The sequence below is a fragment of the Notolepis coatsorum genome, assembly GCF_963971535.1.
Source record: "Notolepis coatsorum genome assembly, chromosome: 9".
Classification (NCBI taxonomy): Eukaryota; Metazoa; Chordata; class Actinopteri; order Aulopiformes; family Paralepididae; genus Notolepis; species Notolepis coatsorum.
The window spans coordinates 76,005,044-76,028,090 of record NC_140173.1 but is presented as its reverse complement, the minus strand read 5'-3'; the positions used below and the strand labels follow the sequence as shown (position 1 = coordinate 76,028,090).

The 23,047-nt window shown below is 46.0% G+C and overlaps 1 protein-coding gene across 1 annotated transcript; it reads left to right on the top strand.

Annotated features, from left to right (window-relative positions):
* The first annotated feature begins 548 nt into the window (after nt 1–548).
* rhoq (ras homolog family member Q) lies at nt 549–22,701 on the top strand. Its single transcript, XM_084321608.1, has 3 exons — nt 549–709; nt 5,642–5,737; nt 22,367–22,701. Exons 1-3 carry the CDS (start codon nt 581–583, stop codon nt 22,526–22,528), a joined length of 387 nt encoding a protein of 128 aa, XP_084177734.1. The 5' UTR covers nt 549–580; the 3' UTR covers nt 22,529–22,701.
* Nucleotides 22,702–23,047: the final 346 nt, after the last annotated feature.

Below are 23,047 nucleotides of genomic sequence, written 5' to 3'. Positions count from 1 at the left end.
CTCTCTCTCTCTCTCTCTCTCTCTCTCTCTCTCTCTCTCTCTCTCTCTCTCTCTCTCTCTCTCTCTCTCTCTCTCTCTCTCTCTCTCTCTCTCTCACTGTGCTCAGTGCATTCCATTCTACATCTCCCCCACTGACCATCTCCCTCTATGATAACCCCCCCCCCCTCCCCAGCCAGTGTCGCCAGACGTACAATAATTATCGTATTTGTACCATGTTTATTGCAATTGTACGATAATTTTGCCCTCTGTACAATATACAACCAATAATGCCAAAAGTCCCATAATGTATGATAATTTTATAATTAGTGACACTTAATATCAGTAGCATAACTTACTGCTGCATCCATGTGAAAAGATAAGAAAATTAGTGGTGAACACAGGAAGGAATGCCTATTTGCTCTCTTGGTTATGTACCATTATTTCCCCCCAAAAATACGATAATTTAAAGCCTTTGGGTACGATACTTTTAACATTTCCCATTTTGGCAATGCTGCCCCCAACACACACATCCATGGGCCTCACCCACTGCCTTGCCCCTTTCTAGGAGGATTACGACCGCCTGAGGCCTCTGTCCTACCCCATGACGGACGTCTTCCTCATCTGCTTCTCGGTCGTCAACCCGGCCAGCTTCCAGAATGTGCGCGAGGAGTGGGTCCCGGAGCTGCAGGAGTACGCGCCCAGCGTGCCCTACCTGCTCATCGGCACCCAGGTCAGTCTGTAGGGGAGAAGCTGGTGATGTTCATCACAAGAGAGGTCTGCAATTCAACTCACGACGAGGTTCCAAACAAGCTGGTTTCATAATATTGCACAACTGTGTAGATGCATCACTATAAGTATAATGAGTAGGGATGCTCGATATTGGCTTTTTTACCGACACCGATATTGTCCAACTCTTAATTTCCGATACCGATATCAACCGATATCAACCGATACCGATATATGCAGGGTTCCCCCCCCCCCCCCCCCAAAAAATGGAATAATTTCAGGTAATTAACATTACATATCTCTTGTCGTGGGATTAACACAACATTATGCATACTTTTGACAATAAATAAAATCAGAATTTGTACTTACTTGCTTGCCTGGGTAAATAAAGGTTATAGAAATGTAAAATAATTTTTTTTAAACCGATACCGATATTTTCCGATATCACATTTTAATGCCGATATCGGCCGATAATATCGGTAGGCCGATAATATCGGACATCCCTAATAATGAGTTTTCAAATAATGATACAAACCTTAGATGTTATATTACTGCTTAAAGATACTGATAACCCTGCTTAGAAGCAACAGTTGTGATTGGAGGATCAAGAAAATAGGGCAGGGTTTGATATAGGTCAAACTTAAATAATTTATTTTTACCTTTGTAAATTAGATTTAAATAATATTTAAATAATATTTCTTCATGTCAGTTGCCTTATCTTTTAATCCTTCCAGGAATGTTTTCTGATCATAGGTTTCACTCTACTAAATCATATCATATCTAATAAAAACCTACTCACATGTAGGTCCCTGGGACAAAATTATATGAAAGCTATGTCTGTACATACATTAGCTTAGCATATTTACGCTGTAGCTCTCTCATATATACTCCATATATACACATGTTATACTGTATACTGTAATGCACTTTACTGCTCCTTTGCACTCTGGTAAGTATGGACTTAGGCTAGGGATGGGCTCGAGTAATCGAGTACTTGTTTATTATCACCTACTTCTACTTGATTAACAGAAATTTGAGACTGAATTTGGATTTTTTTTTCTTTTTACACTAAGGTTGGACAAAATCTCTCGGCAGAATCTTGCAATTACAACTGAATGAATGTGCTTTGCACTGTTGATATGCTGCACCTTTTCTATTGGAGATTCAGAGTCAGACTGAGACCCAGTGGCAATGTGCTCTAGCCATGTGTCAACCAGATTAATATATTTTTATACTGGTTTTTGATGTGTTTGAGTAATGGATTACTATTTATTAGAAATTCCCATCCTTAATTTAGGCTACTATTACGACAAGTCCGGCATTCAGAAAATAGAAATGTAATAATATCAACCCCTAGATAATCCCTTGCCTGCTAAAAAAGAGGGCATGGCCCCAGACTCCAGATTTAATTGTTGGGCTAACTAGTTAGTTAGCTGAAGTTAGTGAAACTGTCCTCAATGAGAACATCGCTACAGACACACATTCAAACTCTGTCAAATAGAATTTCTTTTGTCCTTCAATAAACTGGTTGTTCGGAAATACATTAAGTATTTGGATTGCCCCCCCCCCCCCCCCCCCATCCCCATGGTATGTGGTTATGTAATGTTTAACACTTTCGCGGCCACTGGGATGAGTCTAATTAATCTCAAGAGGACCGGGAAATGTAAAGAGACGTGGGGCTGTTTGTAGAGCTAAATCTATACTTTATAGTATTGCTATCTGTCCATTCTCATTGTGAATTGAGACCATAAACCGTCCCTTCAAAATGGCTTAAAGAAAAAAAAATGTCATAAATACGTTCTCATTTTATAGCGCCGTGAACAGGGGGCGAAATGAACTTTTTGACTCACCGGCCAGTGGCGGGTAGATGGGAAGAATCTACCCGCCAAGCATATTTCTTACCTGCCAACTTTTTTTAATAAAATATATATATTATATAATCATACTTGTAGTTGTATTATCTGCGAGACATCGCCACCTCGCTGTCTGCAAACAGCTCCACTGTCTGTGTGTATACTCGAGTGGCCTCCAGCAAGGATTCTCCGGCGCTGCAGCTGGACCCTAAACTCTACATTCAGCATGAAAGGATTCTCCTGCGCTGCACCTGGACCCTATTCAGCAGCCCTCATGCGATGTAAGCCAGGGGCTCGAATACGCATGTTGTAGGACATTGATGTCAGGAGCTATCTGTAGCTACTGCTGGATGGCGTTGGGACAACGCCTCTGAACTATTTAGTTTACTGGGACATTTCGTAGTGACTAGTGAGCTAACGTGGGCTAACATGAGCTACCTAGCCAACGGAGGTATTATGCACTGGACACTTCCTGGAGCAGTTGTTGATGTCGGGAGCTATCAGTAGCTAGCCGGCTGGATAACGTTACACAATGCCTCATGTATTAAACTAAAAGTGAATAGTTGACTGGGTCATTTTGTAACAGTAGCTAACATTATCTCACGGAGGTCCCTCTGACTAGACTAACGTCACGGTGACTGTCCTCTGTTTACATGCAGCATACAGAAACAGGTGCGGGAGGGGTAGGAGGAGCAGTGCGCGGTGCGCTGCATGTCTGTGCTGAGACAGCGAGTGAGAACTCCGCTCAGAATTGGACCATGATTTTCGGTTTTTACATGACTATTTGATTGCCCGCCACACGGGCAGGCCAGGGAGGCGCCAAACGTAAAAACTGATCGCCAATGGCGGGTGGCTGGCTTTAATTTCGCCCCCTGGCCGTGAATATAAGCTTTATACCGGATTTGGTCTAGTATATTTCCTGGAAGCCGAGATAATGGGCTAATAGCTAATAACGTTAAATCCAATGGCATTTCGGTTATAGATACGCTCCAGTTAAAACTCAAACTGCATATGATCGGCACAATCCTCACACATGTATGCATGAAAGGGGGGGGCGGGGGACGTCGTTTCTGATGATTGATTACCAATAACCGCGTTAGCCTCATTAGCCTCATAGGCCGAACGCCTGGATGGCTATCAAAAGGCCCGATCGGGATGTACTTTACGTGAAAAAGATCTTACCGTGGTCCGGTGGGATACCCCCGAGCATTTCCCCGTTATCGATCGCCATCTGGTAGATCGATATGTCCATTGGCTGATGATAAATCCCCTTATTGCATGGTGAAATCTGCGATGCAAAACGTAATCCAAGCTACAGGCTGCAGATCCAGAATCGAGCTAACATAAAACTCCATTGAAAGTAAAAAAAAAAATAGTCCACCGTTCGGCCACAGGGAACACGGCCTAAGAGGATCTGGCCGGTATTGCACTTTGTCGAATTCAAAGAGTAGGGTAAATCTGCAGTGCCGCTCGGCGACCTTGAATAGGTTATTAAAATGGAATAAAAGCAATAACAACTTGCCACGGATTTATCCGTGCTTCTGTCCACAACGGCTGGAATCGAAACACGGAGATCTCCGTTGTTCGTCCCCATTGTGTTAATAATGCCCTTAGAAAAACAGCTGATGGGATCAGGGATATTCATTGGATAGGCTTTTCTCTACATATAAACGACTTCAGCTTCAGCAGGGATGTTTAGAACAAACCCTGGGTGACAGAAAATAGTCATTTTAATGAGAGATTTCAGAATCCAGTTGGCAATCCCTATAAAGCCTACAAATTTGCTCTCAATACTTGCCTATATCGACTCTCATGATATACACAAACCAGTGGCCCCTGGCAGTGGTAACTGGTCCCTGGTAACCAGACAGCGGTACAGGAGGATGGAGTGGGAGGAGGGATTTATCCTTCTGTCAGCTGATATTTACTGCTCTTTTATCAGTCCCCCTTCATAAATCACTCGTCCCTCTTCAGCCGCATGCTGATGTGTAACCCATCGATTCATAACCGGGGACCCGAGCTGCCGCAAATCAAACGAACCCAAAGCAAATAGGTTAATTAAGGTTGCTCTCAGAGAGAGAGAGTTTAGTTGCTGTAGTGTAGCGGCGTGTGCAGGTGGTTGGGTTTGTTTTAATTGGTTATTACGGAGATAGTGAGCAAGCTGGGATGAGCCGCATGCGTGCGCTCTGCATTCAGATGAATAGAACAGGACCGTTGTGGCCGGCTGTGAGATCACTTGCACAAGAGGAGGAAGTGTGGGCTGACGTGGCATTGCAGCAGAAGCCATGTGGTTATACAGTTCGACAGCCAATGGGTTTTTTTGGATCACGGTCACACTTCATTGCACAGTCAGAATGTTGCTTTTAGAGAATAGGGAATTCAAATGAGATTCTCTTTCTTTGCCGAGTGCATTTCTCTTTGCATATAACGTTACCGGGAATTCGTCATCTGGATTTAAACCCACCCTAACTTTTTAGGAGCAGTGGGTGTCCGTAGTCTAATAGAATAGTAGAATTCGAATGCCAGTGCTTTGGTCAAGGACCATAGCAGGAGTATGTACCTAGCATTAGGGATGCACTGATCCGACTTTTTCAGTCCCGATACCGATACCTGGGCTTTGGGTATCGGCCGATACCGAGTACCGATCCGATGCCCATTGTTCAATTAATAAACTGTATGCCTCACTGTGTGGAAGAGACTGGGATCATTCTTTTTTCAGGCTTGACTTAAAACATTACTTTCCTAACTTAGTGAAACAAAATGTACCAAATTAACACATAGATATAAATGTACTGAATTGTTATTTATTATTAAAATTAAATTAAAAACAAAATTAAAACGTATACAATACATTTTCAATATCGGATCGGTGCAACCTACCTAACTAGCATGCATGTCTTTTATGACGTGGGAGGACACTGGGAGAACATGCATACTCCACACACAGGAAGCCCCCTCTCAGCTCCCAGGACCCTCCTGCTGTGAGGCAACCGTGCTAACAACTGCGCAACTGTGCCACACAGCTGAGCTCACCGCATTGATCTCTGATTGAGTGTGACTTTTGTTGTCTCTGTCTGTTTCAGATTGACCTGCGTGATGACCCCAAGACCATTGCCAAACTGAACGACATGAAGGAGAAGCCCATAGCCACTGAGCAAGGGCAGAAGCTGGCCAAGGAGGTATGTACAGTGATTAGGCTTGGGCGGTATCCTTTTTTTCACACCGTCATATTTTGATGACATAATACCCCGTTATACGGTATATGACGGTATGACTTTCATTTTCATCAGTTTTTTCACTCTCAGTCTCAGAATGGTAGAAGCCCGCACCGTTAACGTTAGCATGTAGCCTAGCCATGGCAGACTATTTGATTCCTTAACGGCTCGAAATTGCCTGGGTTTTGGTCATATGCTCCCGAAATGCACGCGTTGTTTGGCTACTTCTATGTGCAGTGAAAACTACTCGAATGCTTTATAACCTAGTCATTGATTTAGTTCAGGGTAATCTAAGATTAGCCGCAGAGCTAACGCTAGCTAACGCTAGCTAACGTGAGCTAACGCTAGCTAATCAAGCTCACAGAGAGAGATAAACAGCTGACAGCGGATAGTACAGGATGGTACAAATACAATAAAACAGCGGGTGGGGGCTGTTGTGTAAACCTTGTACTCTTTAGTTCACATATAATAAGAGACGGATTATTTGCTTGCTCCACTAGTGCACCACAACACACACCAACTCTCGTCACAACGCTTTACGGTATTTTCACAGCACTGTCGCAACATTACCGTAAAACGTGAACACCGTTGTGACCCACTCGCTCCACTAGGACTGGTCTCGCCCTCTGCTGGCGCGTGTGTGCACTACACTCAAAACTCCGTTTCACTGTAAAAGAAACTGAAGCGCATCTGTGATTTTGACGGTGACGGACGGTATTGATTTTCAATACCGTCTGGATTTCTAAATACCCTGGTATACCATAATACCGTCATACCACCCAAGCCTAACAGTGATGTCTGTCAGTCTGTCTGAAGCAGTGAAATACGGTAATATATAGGCTAGTTATATTTGTATGCACTTCCTGCCAATTTCATGAATTGTATGCACTTCCGGAGCCCTGTAGCTCTCACCTCCATAGCCATGAAGTGCTTTGAGAAGCTAGTAAAGGGCTACATCTGCTCCTCCCTCCCCATCAACATGGACCCCCTGCAATTTGCATACCGCCCCAACAGGTCCACGGAGGACGCCATAGCCCATGTGCTGCACACAGCAGCATCACACCTGGACAAGAGGAAGGGGAACTATGTGAGAATGCTATTCATCGACTACAGCTCGGCATTCAATACCATAGTCCCCTCCATACTCATAGCCAAGCTCAGGGACCTGGGCTTGAACTATGACCTCTGCCAGTGGGTCTTGGACTTCCTGACTGGCAGACCCCAGGTGGTGAGAGCAGGCAACTGCACCTCCTCATCCATCACCCTCAACATAGGGGCCCCCCAGGGCTGTGTTCTGAGTCCCCTCCTCTACTCCCTGTACACACACGACTGTGTGGCTCAGCGGAGTAGCAATACAATCATCAAATTTGCTGACGACACAGTGGTGGTGGGCCTGATCTCTGCCAACGACGAGAGGGCCTACCTGGAAGAGGTCAAGGTCCTGGCGGGACGGTGCCAGGAAAACAGCCTCTCCCTGAACGTCAGCAAAACAAAGGAGATGATTGTGGACTTCAGGAGGTCGGGGGTCAAGGACTACAGCCCCCTCAGCATCGACAGGGCACCGGTTGAGAGAGTCAACAGCTTTAAGTACCTCGGAGCCTACATATCCGAGGACTTGACATGGACCACACACATTGACAGTGTTGTGAAGAAGGCACGACAACGCCTCTACTTCCTCAGGCGCCTAAGGAAGTTCCAAGTCAGTCAGAAGATCCTTAAGAACTTCTACTCATGTACAATAGAGAGCATCCTGACTGGCAACATCACCTCCTGGTTTGGGAATAGCACTGCACAAGACCGAAGCAGACTACAAAGAGTGACACGTTCAGCCGAACGCACAATTGGAGGGGGGCTCCCCACCCTCCAGAACATTTACAACAAGCGGTGCAGGGGCAAGGCTAAGAGAATCATTAAAGACTCCAGTCACCCGAACAACTGCCTCTTTGAACTGCTGCGGTCAGGCAAGCGATACCGGAGTCTCAAGGCGAGCACAGAAAGACTCAGAAGAAGCTTCTATCCCCAGGCCATCAGGCTGCTAAACGAACAATGAACACTACACAACAACAACCATCAAACGCACATAGCACACACATCCACACGCACACACTCACTTTAAACAAACACACTGTAGCACCCACTCCACACACTTTATAGCACACACTCACTTTAAACAAACACACTGTAGCACCCACTCCCCACACTTTATATTTATTGATGAAGGATTGCACTACAACTCGTACACCTTACTGTAAATTGTACCTAAATTGTACCTCATCCCATTTCTGCTTTGCACTATATAGTATTGTACATTAGTACTGTAACTGAGGGGTACAATTCCCTGACTGTATTGATAAGTATGGTATCATTAAACCACTACCGCTTTATGTACTTTAATTACTGGCCATACAGTACACGATATATGAATATGATGAACACTTCCCACAATGAAATCGGTTCCAAACAAAGGTATAATCAAGTATTTAATGGAGCAAAAGGTACGTAGGATACTTTACATTATTCTTTGAATGCACTTGTAAGGCAAAGGAATATGCGTAGGCAAATCAATAATGAATGTCCATTCTCTGGTTACGCAGGAGGTAATTATACAACCTGAATCTTAGGGAATTATATCTATGGTACACTAGTAATATAGCGGGAGATACTGGAAGGGGTTCCCCCTGGTAGTAAGCCAGCGGGGGGGGTAGAAGATCTGTCGGTAGTAGGACGTCTGGTCAACGATGACTAAGGAGACTTCAGGTACAGAAGCCGGTGCAGTAGCCTCTTGATCCACAGACGAATACAGCTGTTCTCCCTAGACTGTAGACTGTAGCTCCACAGTGAAGAAAGCTAGTCGGCCTCAGGCTCTCTGAGGCGCCGACTCGACTTGACTCCTCGCGGGGTAAATCCAACACGTGCAGGCGTCGGCGATTATCCGCTCCATAAATCACAGGACCAAAGCAAATATATTCCAGCCGCAAAGGGCTATGTAGTCGTCGGGTAGATTAATCCAGTGTACATGTCCATACGGTTCTCGTCTAGGTCTCCTCGGGTGAAAGCGCCATGTGGTCAGCCCAGCCTGGATAAGAACTCTAGCTAATACGAGGAAGCGTTGGAGATGCTGGTCACTGTAGAACTTTAACCGCACGATACACTATACACAAATAGACTATTAATGACTTAATAGAAATATGTCGCACTCGACGGTATAGCGCCAAACTCTGACAATTCAGTTACTAATTCGCACGCGGTCTCAATGCTCTATTCTGGGGCCAAACAGGCCATACTTCACCGCACGTTGTATCGTGGGTGAGGCTTCAACTTATCGGTAACATACTAAAAGGACGAAGGGGTAAGGGGCTTCTACATTCACCTGCGCCGTATTTATACACACGGTGAACAAACTAGTTCCAATCTCATTTCTGTCGCGTATCCCTGGGCAAGGCCGGGCATGTCCAGACACGTCTTGACGGTGACTTTGAACCTGACTCCGGAGGCCGGTCCCTGGCGCCGGTGGACCGCTGTCCAATAGGAGAATGAACTATTATGGTCTGGGCTAAAGGGATATTCCGTGTATATGTACAAGGAATATACAGGGGATATCAAACGATATACAAATACTATGCAATATATATCAATAAATAAATATATATATTCGGTTTAATCTGATCCTTTGTAACAGCCGCCCCCTAATTAGTCCCACCTAATTAGCTAAGCAGAGACAGATTAACCGCACTGTCCACTACTCAATGTCTGTTGTGAGGGGTCGGTCAGTTCACAAAGTCATGGGGTCATGGTCGTCATCGATGGTATCGGGGAGCCTTGGCAGTTCTATTAGCCTCGCCACGGGTCGGGTGTAGATCCGCCCTTGGACGAGCACTTCGGCTGCTCGGACCTTTCCGTCGGCACCGGTTATCACTTTGCTTACGCGGCCAGCCGGCCACATAGCTCGGGGTAGTGACTGGTCGATAATCATGACGACTGCTCCTTCTGTCAAACTGTCTCTCTCTTTCACCCATTTCTGGCGGGTCTGTAGAGACGGTAGGTAGTGGAGTAGGAAGCTGTTCCAAAACTTGCCTGTACATTGTCTGTGGTAGCGCGGGGTCCAGCCGCCCCATCAAGAGTGTGTTGGGGGTGACTGGGTCGACATCTGCTACATCACTTGAGACGTAACCGAGGGGCTTTGAGTTCAATACTCCCTCGATCTCCGTGAGGACTGTCATTAGGACTTCTTCCGCCACGGTCTGGGCCCCAAGCACGGCGTACAGGGCTGTCTTTATAGAACGTACTTCTCGTTCCCAAGTTCCACCGAAGTGAGGTGCGTTCGGGGGATTAAACTGGAAGTCAATCTGGTATGGAGCGAGGTGGGTCTTAAGTTCTGGGCCCATAGCTTGGAAGCTCTCTCTCAGCTCTCTTTCTCCGCCTTTGAAGTTTGTCCCGTGATCAGACAATAATATAGACGTTTACCTTTCCGCGATGTGAATCTTCGGAAGGCCATAAGGAATGAGTCTGTGCTCATGGTTGGAAGGAGTTCTATATGCATCGCTCGGGTGGTCATGCATTTGAATACAATACCCCACCGCTTCTCGGTTCCTCTTCCTTTCTTTATATACAGCGGGCCGAAACAGTCCATACCGGTGGAGTGAAAAGGCTTGTCGCCGAGTCGGAGGCGACAGGGAGGTAGGTCAGCCATCCGGGGTATACTGGGCTGCGCTCGCCACTTACGACAGTCTAGACAGGTTCGCTGGAAGCGCCGCACTGCTTCTCTCCCTTGCAGTATCCAATAACGACGTCTGATCTCCGCAAAGACTCTCTCTGCCCCGGCGTGATGCACATCCTCGTCGTATTTCTTTATGATCAGCTCTGTGACCTTGTGTCGGCTGTTTAAGACTATCGGGTACTTGACGTCATCCGGTAAGTCTGGAGCTCTCCGCAGACGACCACCCACTCTGATGAGACCATGGGCGTCGCTCTCGGGGGCTAGGTGGAGCAGTCTGCTGTCTGATGGGACGGGCTTTGCTCCCTGTAGACAGTCTAGCTCATCGGGGAACGAGTCTCTCTGGGCTCGTTGTAGTAGAAGAAGTTCCGCTTCTTCGTAGTCAGCTGCAGTAATGTCAGTAGTGAGCTGAACCTCTGGGTGGTGCCACAGGAATGTCTTTAACTGCGCACTCTCTAGGGTGAGGCAATCGTCTATGTCGGGGTCTGTGGAGACGAGTGTGTTCAATCCACAGAACATAGATTTCTTGTTTTCAGCCTCCTCTTTACTCGCTTCCCGTGGGGTGGGTGTAGGCCACTCTTCTTCCGGGAGCTTGAGGAACTCTGGCCCGTCACTGTATAGGTTGTGACGGGTGAGGTCATCCAGGGACATTCCCCGGGTGATGACGTCAGCTGGGTTGTGTTTTGTGTCCACATACCTCCAGCTTGCTACTTCTGTTAAATCTTGAATCTCTGTGACTCTGACTCCCACGAAGACCTTGTATCTGCACGAATCAGACCGGATCCATGTGAGTACTGTCGTGGAGTCTGACCACAAGATTGTTCTTTGCACCGGAATGGTGAGTTCACGTTGGATTAACGTGGCGAGTTGCGCTCCTGCTAGGGCTGCGCAGAGCTCTAGACGCGGGATAGATTGTTGCTTTCGTGGGGCTATTCTTGAGCGGGCCAGGATGAAAGCAGTATGTATTTCTCCTCCCTCCTCTCGGGCACGCAAGTAGGCCACCGAACCGTAGGCTACTTCGGAGGCGTCGCTGAAGACGTGCAGGTCCATCTGGCACGTCTCCGGCCTCACTGTGGGTGGGAAGTAGCTGCGGCGCACGTTAACACCTGGGAGTGAGCTGAGTTCCGTCTCCCACTCTCTCCATGTGGATGCAAGGTGTTCGGGTATGGGGTCGTCCCAGCCCTGGTCCTTGTCCCATAACGCTCTTACAATCATCTTTGCCCTGGTGGTGTAAGGTAGAATACATCCCAACGGGTCATATTGTCTGGCGAGTGTTCTGTATACACTCCGTCTGGTGGTCGGTAGTGCAGTCGACCTTCCCTGCTCCTTGGTCAGGGGTGTGTGTTTATAATGGAGCGAGTCTGTTTTGAAGCGCCAGACTAGTCCTAATGTCATTTCTTGGGCTTCTCCTGGGATGGTCGCCATCCAGGTCTCGCTGCTTGCTGCCTTGTCCTCGGGGGAGAGGCTGCGCAATACTTGCGGGTCGCTGCTGGCCCACTGCCTGAGATCAAAGCCGCCTTTGATCAGGGAGGCGCGGAGCTTGAGTAGAAGGGCCTCGGCTTCTTCTGGCGTCGAGACGCTTTGCAGACAGTTGTCCACGTAGAAACTATTTCCTACACTTTGTCGGACCTCTTCATCAGCTGCTGGGTCCTCTGCGACGTGTTTTTGCAGTGCAAACGTAGCACAGCATGGGCTGCATGTGGTTCCGAAAGGGAGGACTTCCCATTGATAGATGGCTGGTTGCTCATCCCCGATCCTCTCTCTCCATAGGAACCGCAGCAGGGGCTTGTCCTCCTCCACTAGTCTCACCTGCAGGAACATCCCTTTGATGTCGCCGCTGATGGCCACCTTGTCCTGGCGGAAACGTAGTAACACGCCTAGTAGAGAGGGGGCGAGTGTTGGGCCGGGCAAGAGCTCTTTATTCAGATTTTGTGATCCGATCTGGTAGCTGCAGTTGAACACAATACGATCCTTGCCGTTGTGGTGGACTTTGTGGTGCGGCACGTACCATGATTCGGTCGTCTGATCGGCCTCTTTAATGTCAATTTTCTTTATGTGTCCCGCTGTGATTAGCTTGTTAATCTCAGCGCGGTACACAGTCTCTTGAGCGGGGTCTCTGGCTAGGCGCCGCTCTGTGTTCAATAGATACCGCTCCGTCGCTTCTTTTGGGGCGTGGAAGGTAGGCATACCCTCTCGCCTCAGGAGTGGAGTTGCGTATCTCATCACTCCATTGACTTTGACTCTCTTTGTCCCCCGCTCGAGGAGGGCTATAGCATAAATGTCTTCCTTGGAACGAATGTCTTTCTTTTCGTTCTTAAAGGGCATTGTCTCTAGTGTCCATAGCCTCTCGACATGCTGTAGGAGGGTGGTGTCTTCTTCTGTCACTCTGGAGTGGAGGCAGCTAGTGGCTGCTGTTCGGTTAAGAGACTTAGCGAGGGGGCCTTGTAATGTCCATCCTAGGCGGGTCTCGACTGCTGCAGGACAGCCTCTGGGCCCTGTGTGGACCCGGTCTATCGGGACTATGAGGTCTGCATGGTCGGAGCCTATCAGCAGGGTCGGGGTGGCACCGTCTATGAGCGGGATAGGTAGTTGACGCAGGTGCACATATTTATCCATCAGCTTGGCGATGGGGTAGGTGTACTGCGACAGGCCTATTTCTTGGCTGGTGAAAGCATTAGTAATCCTATACCGTCTCTCTGGCTGCCCGCTTGCTGCGATAGTGAAGGAGACATTCTCGCCCTTTATCGTCTTTAGATCTCTTCTTATTGTCCGAATCGTCATCTGGTTTTCGCTCCCCCGCAGCCCCAGCTGGGCCGCAGCGGACGCGAGGAGAAGGGTCTTCTCTGACCCGTCGTCAAGGACGGCGTAAGTGTCCATGACCTTGTCTTGGTAACTCAGTGTTACGCGGACCACTTTTAAGAGCACTCGGGCGCCCCCGCTGCTGGCGGGGTCAATGTACATAACACTTGCCTTTGTGCTGCTTGAGGGTGCAGGCTTTCTTCTGTTACTGTCGTGTAGGACATCTAGGTGGGCTCCGTCACACCGACTACACCTCTTCTTTAAGCGGCAGTCGGCTGCCATGTGACTGCGCGCACATCGGTAACAGCGTCGGTTGGACTTTATCCATTGACCCACCTCGTCGGCGGTCATCTTCTTGAACGTGTCACATTGTGACAACCAGTGTTCTTTCTCGCAGTACGGGCACACCATCTTCCACTTCTCTTTCATCGAGGGGGTACTGTGGTTCTTGCTGCTCGGTACTGATTCTGATTGGTGCATGACGGTCACCAATCTTCGGCCATCGTTTGCTCTCCTAGGTCCCTCTCTGGAGCTTGGGGTGCTCCGCATGAACGTATCCAACCGTAGGCTGTTGACTTCTCTCGCCAGGAAGTCGGCTAGGTCTAGGAGGGATGGCTCGGGACCGTTAGGATCACGGTGGTCTCTTTGCCGCCTGAAGCGCTCTTGTCGGGCGGGCGGAAGCTTCTCTAAAATCCTCTCGACATTAGAGTTTGCGTACAGTTCGTGCATACCCTTTTCTCTTTGCGCCCCCAGCATCCCTACCAGGGATTGTACCTTGATAGACAGGTCATCTAGTGAGCGATTGTCTGTGGCTGGGGGTAGGCGGTCAATATGCCTTATCTTGTATTACGTAATCCCATATGCGTCCATATCTTTGGTCGAGTGCTGCTAGAGCCGCTGTGGACCGGTCGGGGAAGGAGTTCGGAGGGGGGTATAGGCTCTCTCTGGTGGTCGGGCTCAGGGTCGCTTGATCGGGTAGGGGAGGGTGCCCTTGACCCGTGTCTTGACGAGGCCCTGGAACCCCGTGCGGAGGGAGGGGGTGTCGCCCTGGCGATCAGCTGCTCCATTATCTGCGCTTGTAATCGGTCGCGCTCGGCTTCGCGCTTGGTGAGAGCGATGTCGCGCTCTGCTTCTCTTTGGGCACCGGCAGCGGCGCGCTGGGCGTCGGCCCGGTCCCTTGCCATATTCTCTTCCGCCTGAAGGCGTCTAATCTCTAGACGTATACGATCTTCGTCGCTCCGTTGCTGCGCTTGAAGGCGTTCTCTTTCCATGGAAGAATGTTCGCGCTCACTAAGCGTCAGTGCTTGGAGTCGATCGCGCTCTGTTGAGGCTGCTAGGCTGGCGAGGAATGCCTGTGCCAGCATCTTGTCCGCCTCGCTGGGGGAAGACGCTGGTTGAGGTGATCCGCTCCTGGCAGTACTCGTTGGAGATCTGTTCTCCTGTGGCGAGTCCTGGAGATCCATCTCCGGGGTGCTCTCCTCTTCTTGTAGCGGGTAGAGTTCCATCCCTGGAGAGCTGTCTTTATCCTGGAGCTCTCCGGGGACTACTTCTTCGGTCTTGGCGGGGGGTAAAGTCGTGTCAGGTCCCTCCTGGTCCCTACCGTGAGCTTGGTCAGTTACATTAGAACCCACTAGGGCCTCTATTGGCGGGGTAACCTGGGCGATAGGGTCGGACATAATTTTACTATCTACTTTTTCCGCGTTTACCGTCTGTAGAAGGCTAGGTAGTATATTGGCAACGTAATCCTCTAAGTACTGAGGTGTCTGCCGTCTACGCTGCGGGCGATCTACTTTAGGAGAACCGTTTTGTGGAGTGTTCATCATAGGCCATGTCAATATTAATACCACTATATTAATATTACACTAGTTACCCTCCGGCTCGAAGGACCAATTGTAACTGAGGGGTACAATTCCCTGACTGTATTGATAAGTATGGTATCATTAAACCACTACCGCTTTATGTACTTTAATTACTGGCCATACAGTACACGATATATGAATATGATGAACACTTCCCACAATGAAATCGGTTCCAAACAAAGGTATAATCAAGTATTTAATGGAGCAAAAGGTACATAGGATACTTTACATTATTCTTTGAATGCACTTGTAAGGCAAAGGAATATGCGTAGGCAAATCAATAATGAATGTCCATTCTCTGGTTACGCAGGAGGTAATTATACACAGGGTGTCCGCGGGACCTTAAAAAGTCTTAAAAAGTCTTAAATTCAACTATCAACTATTAAGGCCTTAATTTGTCTTAAAATGTCTTAAATCCGACTTCCGGAGGTCTTAAAAACATGCCATGTCATCTTATGTTTCATTGTGAAATCTGGGGGGAAACTATTAACGGGAGATAAATCAGGCTTTTTTTTCTTTCTTTCACGCAAACGGTACGCAGTGGGGCGGAACCTTAATGTGGTCCTTAATGTGTGTCGCCGTCGGGAGCAAATTCAGAACACCGGAGCATAGGTAACACGTTCATAGATATCTATAGAACACGTTATTCAAGCCGTAGCGATAACGCTGACGTTTAGTTTAATTGATTTGTATTTATTTGCACTCGTTAATTTAACATGGGAAAGTGCAAATTTAATGAGAACTGGTTCGAAAACCCTCTGTTTGCACCGTTGGTCCCAGTGAAAGACATGTACGAGGCCCGCTGCAAACTCTGCAAAAAGGATTTTAAACTGGGAACGATGGGAATAAAAGCAGTCGAGTCACACATGCACAGCGCTAAGCATGTTACCTCTACAAAAACCCGCCTGCAGACAACTTCAATATCAAATTTCTTTTCGACGCCGTCCACATCAACTGCTGAGGTAGGTCTACCACCAATTACAACCTGTCCGGGTAACGTTCGGCTAACGCCAACCCTTGAAGCTGAGGTACTGTGGGTTCTAAATACGGTCGCAAAGCATCAGTCCTACAATGGAAATGAGGGACTAGGAGAGGTGTTTCAAGCGAGGTTCCCTGACTCTGAAGTCGCTAAAACATTCACGTGTGGAAAAGATAAAACGTCCTACATAGCCAGGTTTGGATTGGCTTCTTGCATCCAAAAAATCTCTTCACGGATGTAAACAAGGGCAAGGACACGTTTGTGTTGATGAGAGTGAGAGCTTCACCCCACCCTATGTTATTTTTTACCACCCACCTACCCCCTCCTAATGTACATCTCCTCCCCATCATATGTATATATATATATATATATATATGTTAGGATCTATGGGTAACAGTACTGTATATTTGCATATCATATATGTCACAAATGTAACAGTAATATATACATGTATGTCCCTATGCCATAAATGTCATGATGTCATGTATGTTGTGCATGTCATAAATGTCACTATGAATTGAAAATGAGGGACCCTGATGTAAACAAGACAAACGTCTTTCTCTGGTCTGCATCCCCTTATTATTGTGTGTATTGAGCTGTACTGTATTGTACCCATTCTGAAATCTGTTAAATAAAGTATTCATTCAACCAAACCACAAAAACAAAACAACTGGATGAATGAAAACTTTATTTAACAGATTGCAGAATGTGTACAATACAGTACAGCTCAATACACACAATAATAAGGGGATGCAGACCAGAGAAAGACGTTTGTCTTGTTTACATCAGGGTCCCCCATTTTCAATTCATATTGACATACACAACATAGAATAGAAATACTTTTATTATCCCGTGGGAAATTTGACACTGCAAATCGCTCAACATTTAAACATTTAGACAGGACAGGTCACGAATTAGAATAATAACACAAATCAATCAAGTTGCCTAGGATAAGTAGAGTAAAATAGAATAAAAATGAAATAAAATATACAGAAATAAATACAGTAAAAACATACATGACATCATGACATTTATGGCATAGGGACATACAGGTTATACTGTAGTACTGTTACATTTGTGACATATACGATATGCAAATAATATACAGTACTGTTACCCAGAGATCCTAACAGAAAATATTATATATATATGATGGGGATGAGACTGTACACATTAGGGGGGGGGGGGGGGGGGGTTGGACATTTACGGTGGCCAGTTTCGAATTGCAGTCTCCCGTAGGTGCTCTTTAAGAGCGGTTTTGAATGTGGGCAGGGGTAAAGTGGGTTTTAGGAGTGAGGTTAAGCAGTAGTCTGACCAGTTTGTTTTGTGATGTTTGTAATCTTGTTTTTAGTGCCTTTGAGGTGCTTTGGTACCATGAGGTGCAGGCATAGTCGTAGTACCCTTGAATGAGTACTGAGAGTACCCATGATTTTTGCCATTTTGTTATCGTGAAATTGGTATTAAATTTAATTCTGAGTGGCATTAAAAAGTCTTAAAAAGCCTTAAATCTGACTGGGCTAAACCTGCAGATACCCTGTATACAACCTGAATCTTAGGGAATTATATCTATGGTACACTAGTAATATAGCGGGAGATACTGGAAGGGGTTCCCCCTGGTAGTAAGCCAGCGGGGGGGGTAGAAGATCTGTCGGTAGTAGGACGTCTGGTCAACGATGACTAAGGAGACTTCAGGTACAGAAGCCGGTGCAGTAGCCTCTTGATCCACAGACGAATACAGCTGTTCTCCGTAGACTGTAGACTGTAGCTCCACAGTGAAGAAAGCTAGTCGGCCTCAGGCTCTCTGAGGCGCCGACTCGACTTGACTCCTCGCGGGGTAAATCCAACACGTGCAGGCGTCGGCGATTATCCGCTCCATAAATCACAGGACCAAAGCAAATATATTCCAGCCGCAAAGGGCTATGTAGTCGTCGGGTAGATTAATCCAGTGTACATGTCCATACGGTTCTCGTCTAGGTCTCCTCGGGTGAAAGCGCCATGTGGTCAGCCCAGCCTGGATAAGAACTCTAGCTAATACGAGGAAGCGTTGGAGATGCTGGTCACTGTAGAACTTTAACCGCACGATACACTATACACAAATAGACTATTAATGACTTAATAGAAATATGTCGCACTCGACGGTATAGCGCCAAACTCTGACAATTCAGTTACTAATTCGCACGCGGTCTCAATGCTCTATTCTGGGGCCAAACAGGCCATACTTCACCGCACGTTGTATCGTGGGTGAGGCTTCAACTTATCGGTAACATACTAAAAGGACGAAGGGGTAAGGGGCTTCTACATTCACCTGCGCCGTATTTATACGCACGGTGAACAAACTAGTTCCAATCTCATTTCTGTCGCGTATCCCTGGGCAAGGCCGGGCATGTCCAGACACGTCTTGACGGTGACTTTGAACCTGACTCCGGAGGCCGGTCCCTGGCGCCGGTGGACCGCTGTCCAATAGGAGAATGAACTATTATGGTCTGGGCTAAAGGGATATTCCGTGTATATGTACAAGGAATATACAGGGGATATCAAACGATATACAAATACTATGCAATATATATCAATAAATAAATATATATATTCGGTTTAATCTGATCCTTTGTAACAAGTACACTGCATAGTATTGGATATTATATGGTAACTCAGTTACGTCTATTCTGCATCGAACATTGTACATATGTCTATACTGAACACTGTGACCTCATTTTCTACTTCTAAATTACATGCTATACTATGTTATTTGATACTATCTTGTCTAGCACAGTCTCTGGAGCGTAACAGTAAGAAGCATTTTGTATGAAAGTATTCTGTACTTCTGTATGACAACTATTAAAGAAACTTGAAACTTCCTGCCAATTTCATGCATTTCTATGCTCATTTATGGCTATTTGTAACTATTTCATTGCACTGCTCCTAACTATCTTATTGCACTGCACTATTTTACTCTTTTATTACTGTATGTCTATTTTATCAGTGACAATCAAACCGTAAACAAAGAGGCCTATTAAGATAGTTAGATCCTAATATGAAAAATTATGTGACTTATGCTTATTTTATGCCTAATTTTATGTCTGCACTCTGTCAGTCTTTTTTTACTGCTGTGAAGCACTCTGGGCTGCGATTCTTGTATGAAAGGTGCTATACAAAAGTTTATATATTATATATAGTTAGAGAAAGATAGAGAAGAGAGAGAGAGGGGGGGGGGGTTTGAACCGGGCCTGGAATGTCTCTATAGGAATGCAATTCAATTCTTGAAATGGCTGGAATTCAGACCCTTGTACATACTTCCCCCTTAATATGTATCCAAGACCGCAGCACATTCCGTGTTCACTTAAGACCAGCTGACGCGGAACGCCCGGACCGAAGCAGCTAGGCACAATCCATGATTACAGTATGCCCCGCCCCCCATTGTTGAAACACTGTCACCCTGCTACTGGGGTTTGAGGTTCCTCTTCTTTTTTTTTTAATACATGTTTATACAATTGCCTTTGATACAGGACTGACACTATATAATAATAATAATAATAATAATAATAATAATAATAATAATAATAATAATAATAATAATAATAATAATAATAATAATAATAATAATAATAATAATAATAATAATAATTGTTACAAAGGATCAGATTAAACCGAATATATATATTTATTGATTGATATATATTGCATAATATTTGTATATCGTTTGATATCCCTTGTATATTCCTTGTACATATACACGGAATATCCCTTTAGCCTAGTACAGACCATAATATTTCATTCTCCTATTGGACAGCGGTCCACAGGCGCCAAGGCCATGCCTCCAAAGTCAGGTTCAAAGTCACTGCCGGGGACATGCCTGGACATGAATGGTATTGCGCAAGGATATGAGACGGGAATAAAGCTGGTACTAGTTTATTCATCTAAGCGTATAAATACGGCGCAGGTGAATACAGAAGTATGTTACCCAATAAGTTGAAGCCTCACCCACGATACTACGTGCGGTGAAGTATGGCCTGTTTGGCCCCAAATAGAGCATTGAGACCGCGTGCGAATTAATAACTGAAGTGTCAGAGTTTGGCGCTATACCGTCGAGTGCGACATATTCTATTAAGTCAGTAATAGTCTATTTGTGTATAGTGTATCGTGCGGCTAAAGTTCTACAGTGACCAGCATCACCAACGTTTTCCTCGTATCAGCTAGAGTGCTTATCCAGGCTGGGCTGCTTATCATGGCGCTTTCACCCGAGGAGCCCTAGACGAGGACCGTGTGGACATGTACACTGGATTATCTACCCGACGACTGCATAGCCCTTTACGGCTGGATTATATTTGCTTTTGGTCCTGTGATTAATGGAGCGGAGAATCGCCGACGCCCACACGTGTGTGGGATTTACCCTGTGAGGAGCCACGTGGTAGCGGCACGGTGGTGTAGTGGTTAACACTGTCGCCTCACAGCAAGAAGGTCCAGGGTTCGAATCCCGCTTGGGGACCAGGTTTCCATGATGCCAGTTACCCAGGTGGGGTATCTCCCAGGCCTTTCTGTGTGGAGTTTGCATGTTCTCCCCGTGCTCGCAAGGGTTTCCCCCCCCGATAAGATAAACCCAATGGAAAAACATGCACAACAACAAGATCGCTAACGCTGTGGCGTCCTTGACGAAGACGGACAGGAGCACTTGGATTGGTCCCCTGGCGCGGCTCACGTGGCGCCTGTCTGCTCCCGGCTGCCCTTGGGGGGGAAGGACGACGGGATGGGTTAATCGCAGATACGCATTGTATGCATGGTTCGCATGTGTGCCAAATGGTGACCTCGGAGCAGGTCCTAAATTATATTATTATTATATATTATACGTCGAGTCTGCCCCTCAGAAGCCTGAGGCAGGCTAGCTTTCTTCCCTGTGGAGCTACAGGCTACGGAGAACAGCTGTATTCGTCTGTGGATCAAGATCTTATTGCACCGTCTCCCGTACTCGGAGTCTCTTTATCATCGTTGACCCAGACTCTATTACCGACAGATCCTTTACCCTTGCTGGCTTACAACCGGGGGGACCCTTCCAGTATCTCCCGCTATATTACTAGTGTACCATAGATATAATTCCCTAAGATTCAGGTTGTATAATTACCTCCTGCGTAACCAGAGAATGGACATTCGTTATTGATTTGCCTACGCACATTCCTTTGCCTTATAAGCGCATTCAAAGTGAAATAGAGAAGTATATTATGTACCTTTTGCTGCAATAAATACTTAATTACAACTTTGTGTGGAACCGATTTCATTGTGGGAAGTGTTCATCATTATATATATCATGTACTGTATGGCCAGTAATTAAAGTGCATAAGACGGTAGTGGTTTAATGATACCATACTTATCAATACAGTCAGGGAATTGTACCCCTCAGTTACAATAATAATAATAATAATAATAATAATAATAATAATAATAATAATAATAATAATAATAATAATAATAATAATAATAATAATAATAATAATAATAATAATAATAATAATAATAATAATAATAATAATAATAATAATAATAATAATAATAATAATAATAAGACAAGGCCCCAGTCCTACCTTAGGCATAATAGCTCCTCGGTTTGCGGTCCATACATCATCTGCCCTTCATATTGTCCGGTATATTCGAAGGTTTTAAATATAAATATCTGTTAAAGGAGCAATAGGCGGCCGTTGTTTTTGGGCGGAACCTACGCCAAATTTGACAACGCCATTCTCAATCAGAACTAGGGATGGGTACCTTTCACATTTGAACCGATACGGTACCGGTACCTGTGAATCGATACCGGTACCCAACGGTACCTTTTTTCTGTACTTTAGTCTCAAAAAATTTTATTTACCTACCTCAGTCAAAAAAAAAATCCAAACTTCAAATAACTACAATTTCGACCGTTTTCGGCTTGCCATTGCTCCGACTGCTTTGTTGTTGAATCAAGTCAAATCCTAGGTAAGCATATATTGTGCGTGTGAACGTTTTTTTTCTTCTTTTTTCGGTATCTCACTTGAATCGATACTCTGTAGTACCGACGTGTTTCGGTTCGGTACTTTAAAAGTACCGAATTCGGTACCCATCCCTAATCAGAACGCATCAGAATGCCTCCAAAGCCATGCCTTGTTAGGTAGCTAGGCATGTGTCAGCAGCAGGCCTTTGTGTACAACACATGCAACTGTTATGCACAGTCATTTGTATTGGTTATTTTTCCTGACAGCCCGTCTATTTTTCCTCCTCAGATTGGCGCGTGTTGCTACGTGGAATGTTCAGCTCTGACCCAGAAGGGCCTGAAAACAGTGTTTGACGAGGCCATAATAGCTATCCTGACCCCCAAGAGGAAGAAGGGGGCCCTGAAGAGAAGACTGGGACCCCGTTGCATCAACTGCTGCCTCATCACGTGATACAGGGAGCCCAGAGAACACTCAACAATAATCCACAAACCAAACATGGGCCGAAGGCAAAGATAGACAATGGGGAAACTCATGAACAGCGAGACAGAGACCACAGGACCGTATTGGACAATTCAAGAGCTATTTTTAGCTGCGATGCCGTGACTCTCTCCTGCTGTCCAGTACCTGGGGGGGGGGGGGGTGGGGGGGGGGGGTTGGGATGCTGTTTACTACCAAAGGAGCACAAAACCCAAGTCCAATCTCTTCTCAAAGACTCTGTTTGCCTCAAAAGTACCTTCTTTTATAACTGTTTTTTAATCCTTTTTCCTGTAAAAAAAAAACAAAGCGTATTGTACGCCGTCATAAAAAAGGCTAAATGGGCATTTCAATTTTAAAGGGAAAAGCCACCTTAAAAAGGATTATCTCTATGATCTTTGACAGTTCTGACTAGATTCTAGATTTGGGAATATGAATCTACGAATATGAAGTCATAAACAATGATTTGTGGTTTAATCTACAGAGTTGCTACAT

Bases quoted from the DNA above. Each gene is read 5' to 3' on its own strand.
- rhoq (XM_084321608.1), top strand. From the start codon at position 581: ATGACGGACGTCTTCCTCATCTGCTTCTCGGTCGTCAACCCGGCCAGC. The intron at 710-5,641 runs GTCAGTCTGTAG...TGTCTGTTTCAG, and splicing joins ACCTGCTCATCGGCACCCAG to ATTGACCTGCGTGATGACCC. The intron at 5,738-22,366 runs GTATGTACAGTG...TTTCCTCCTCAG, and splicing joins GGCAGAAGCTGGCCAAGGAG to ATTGGCGCGTGTTGCTACGT.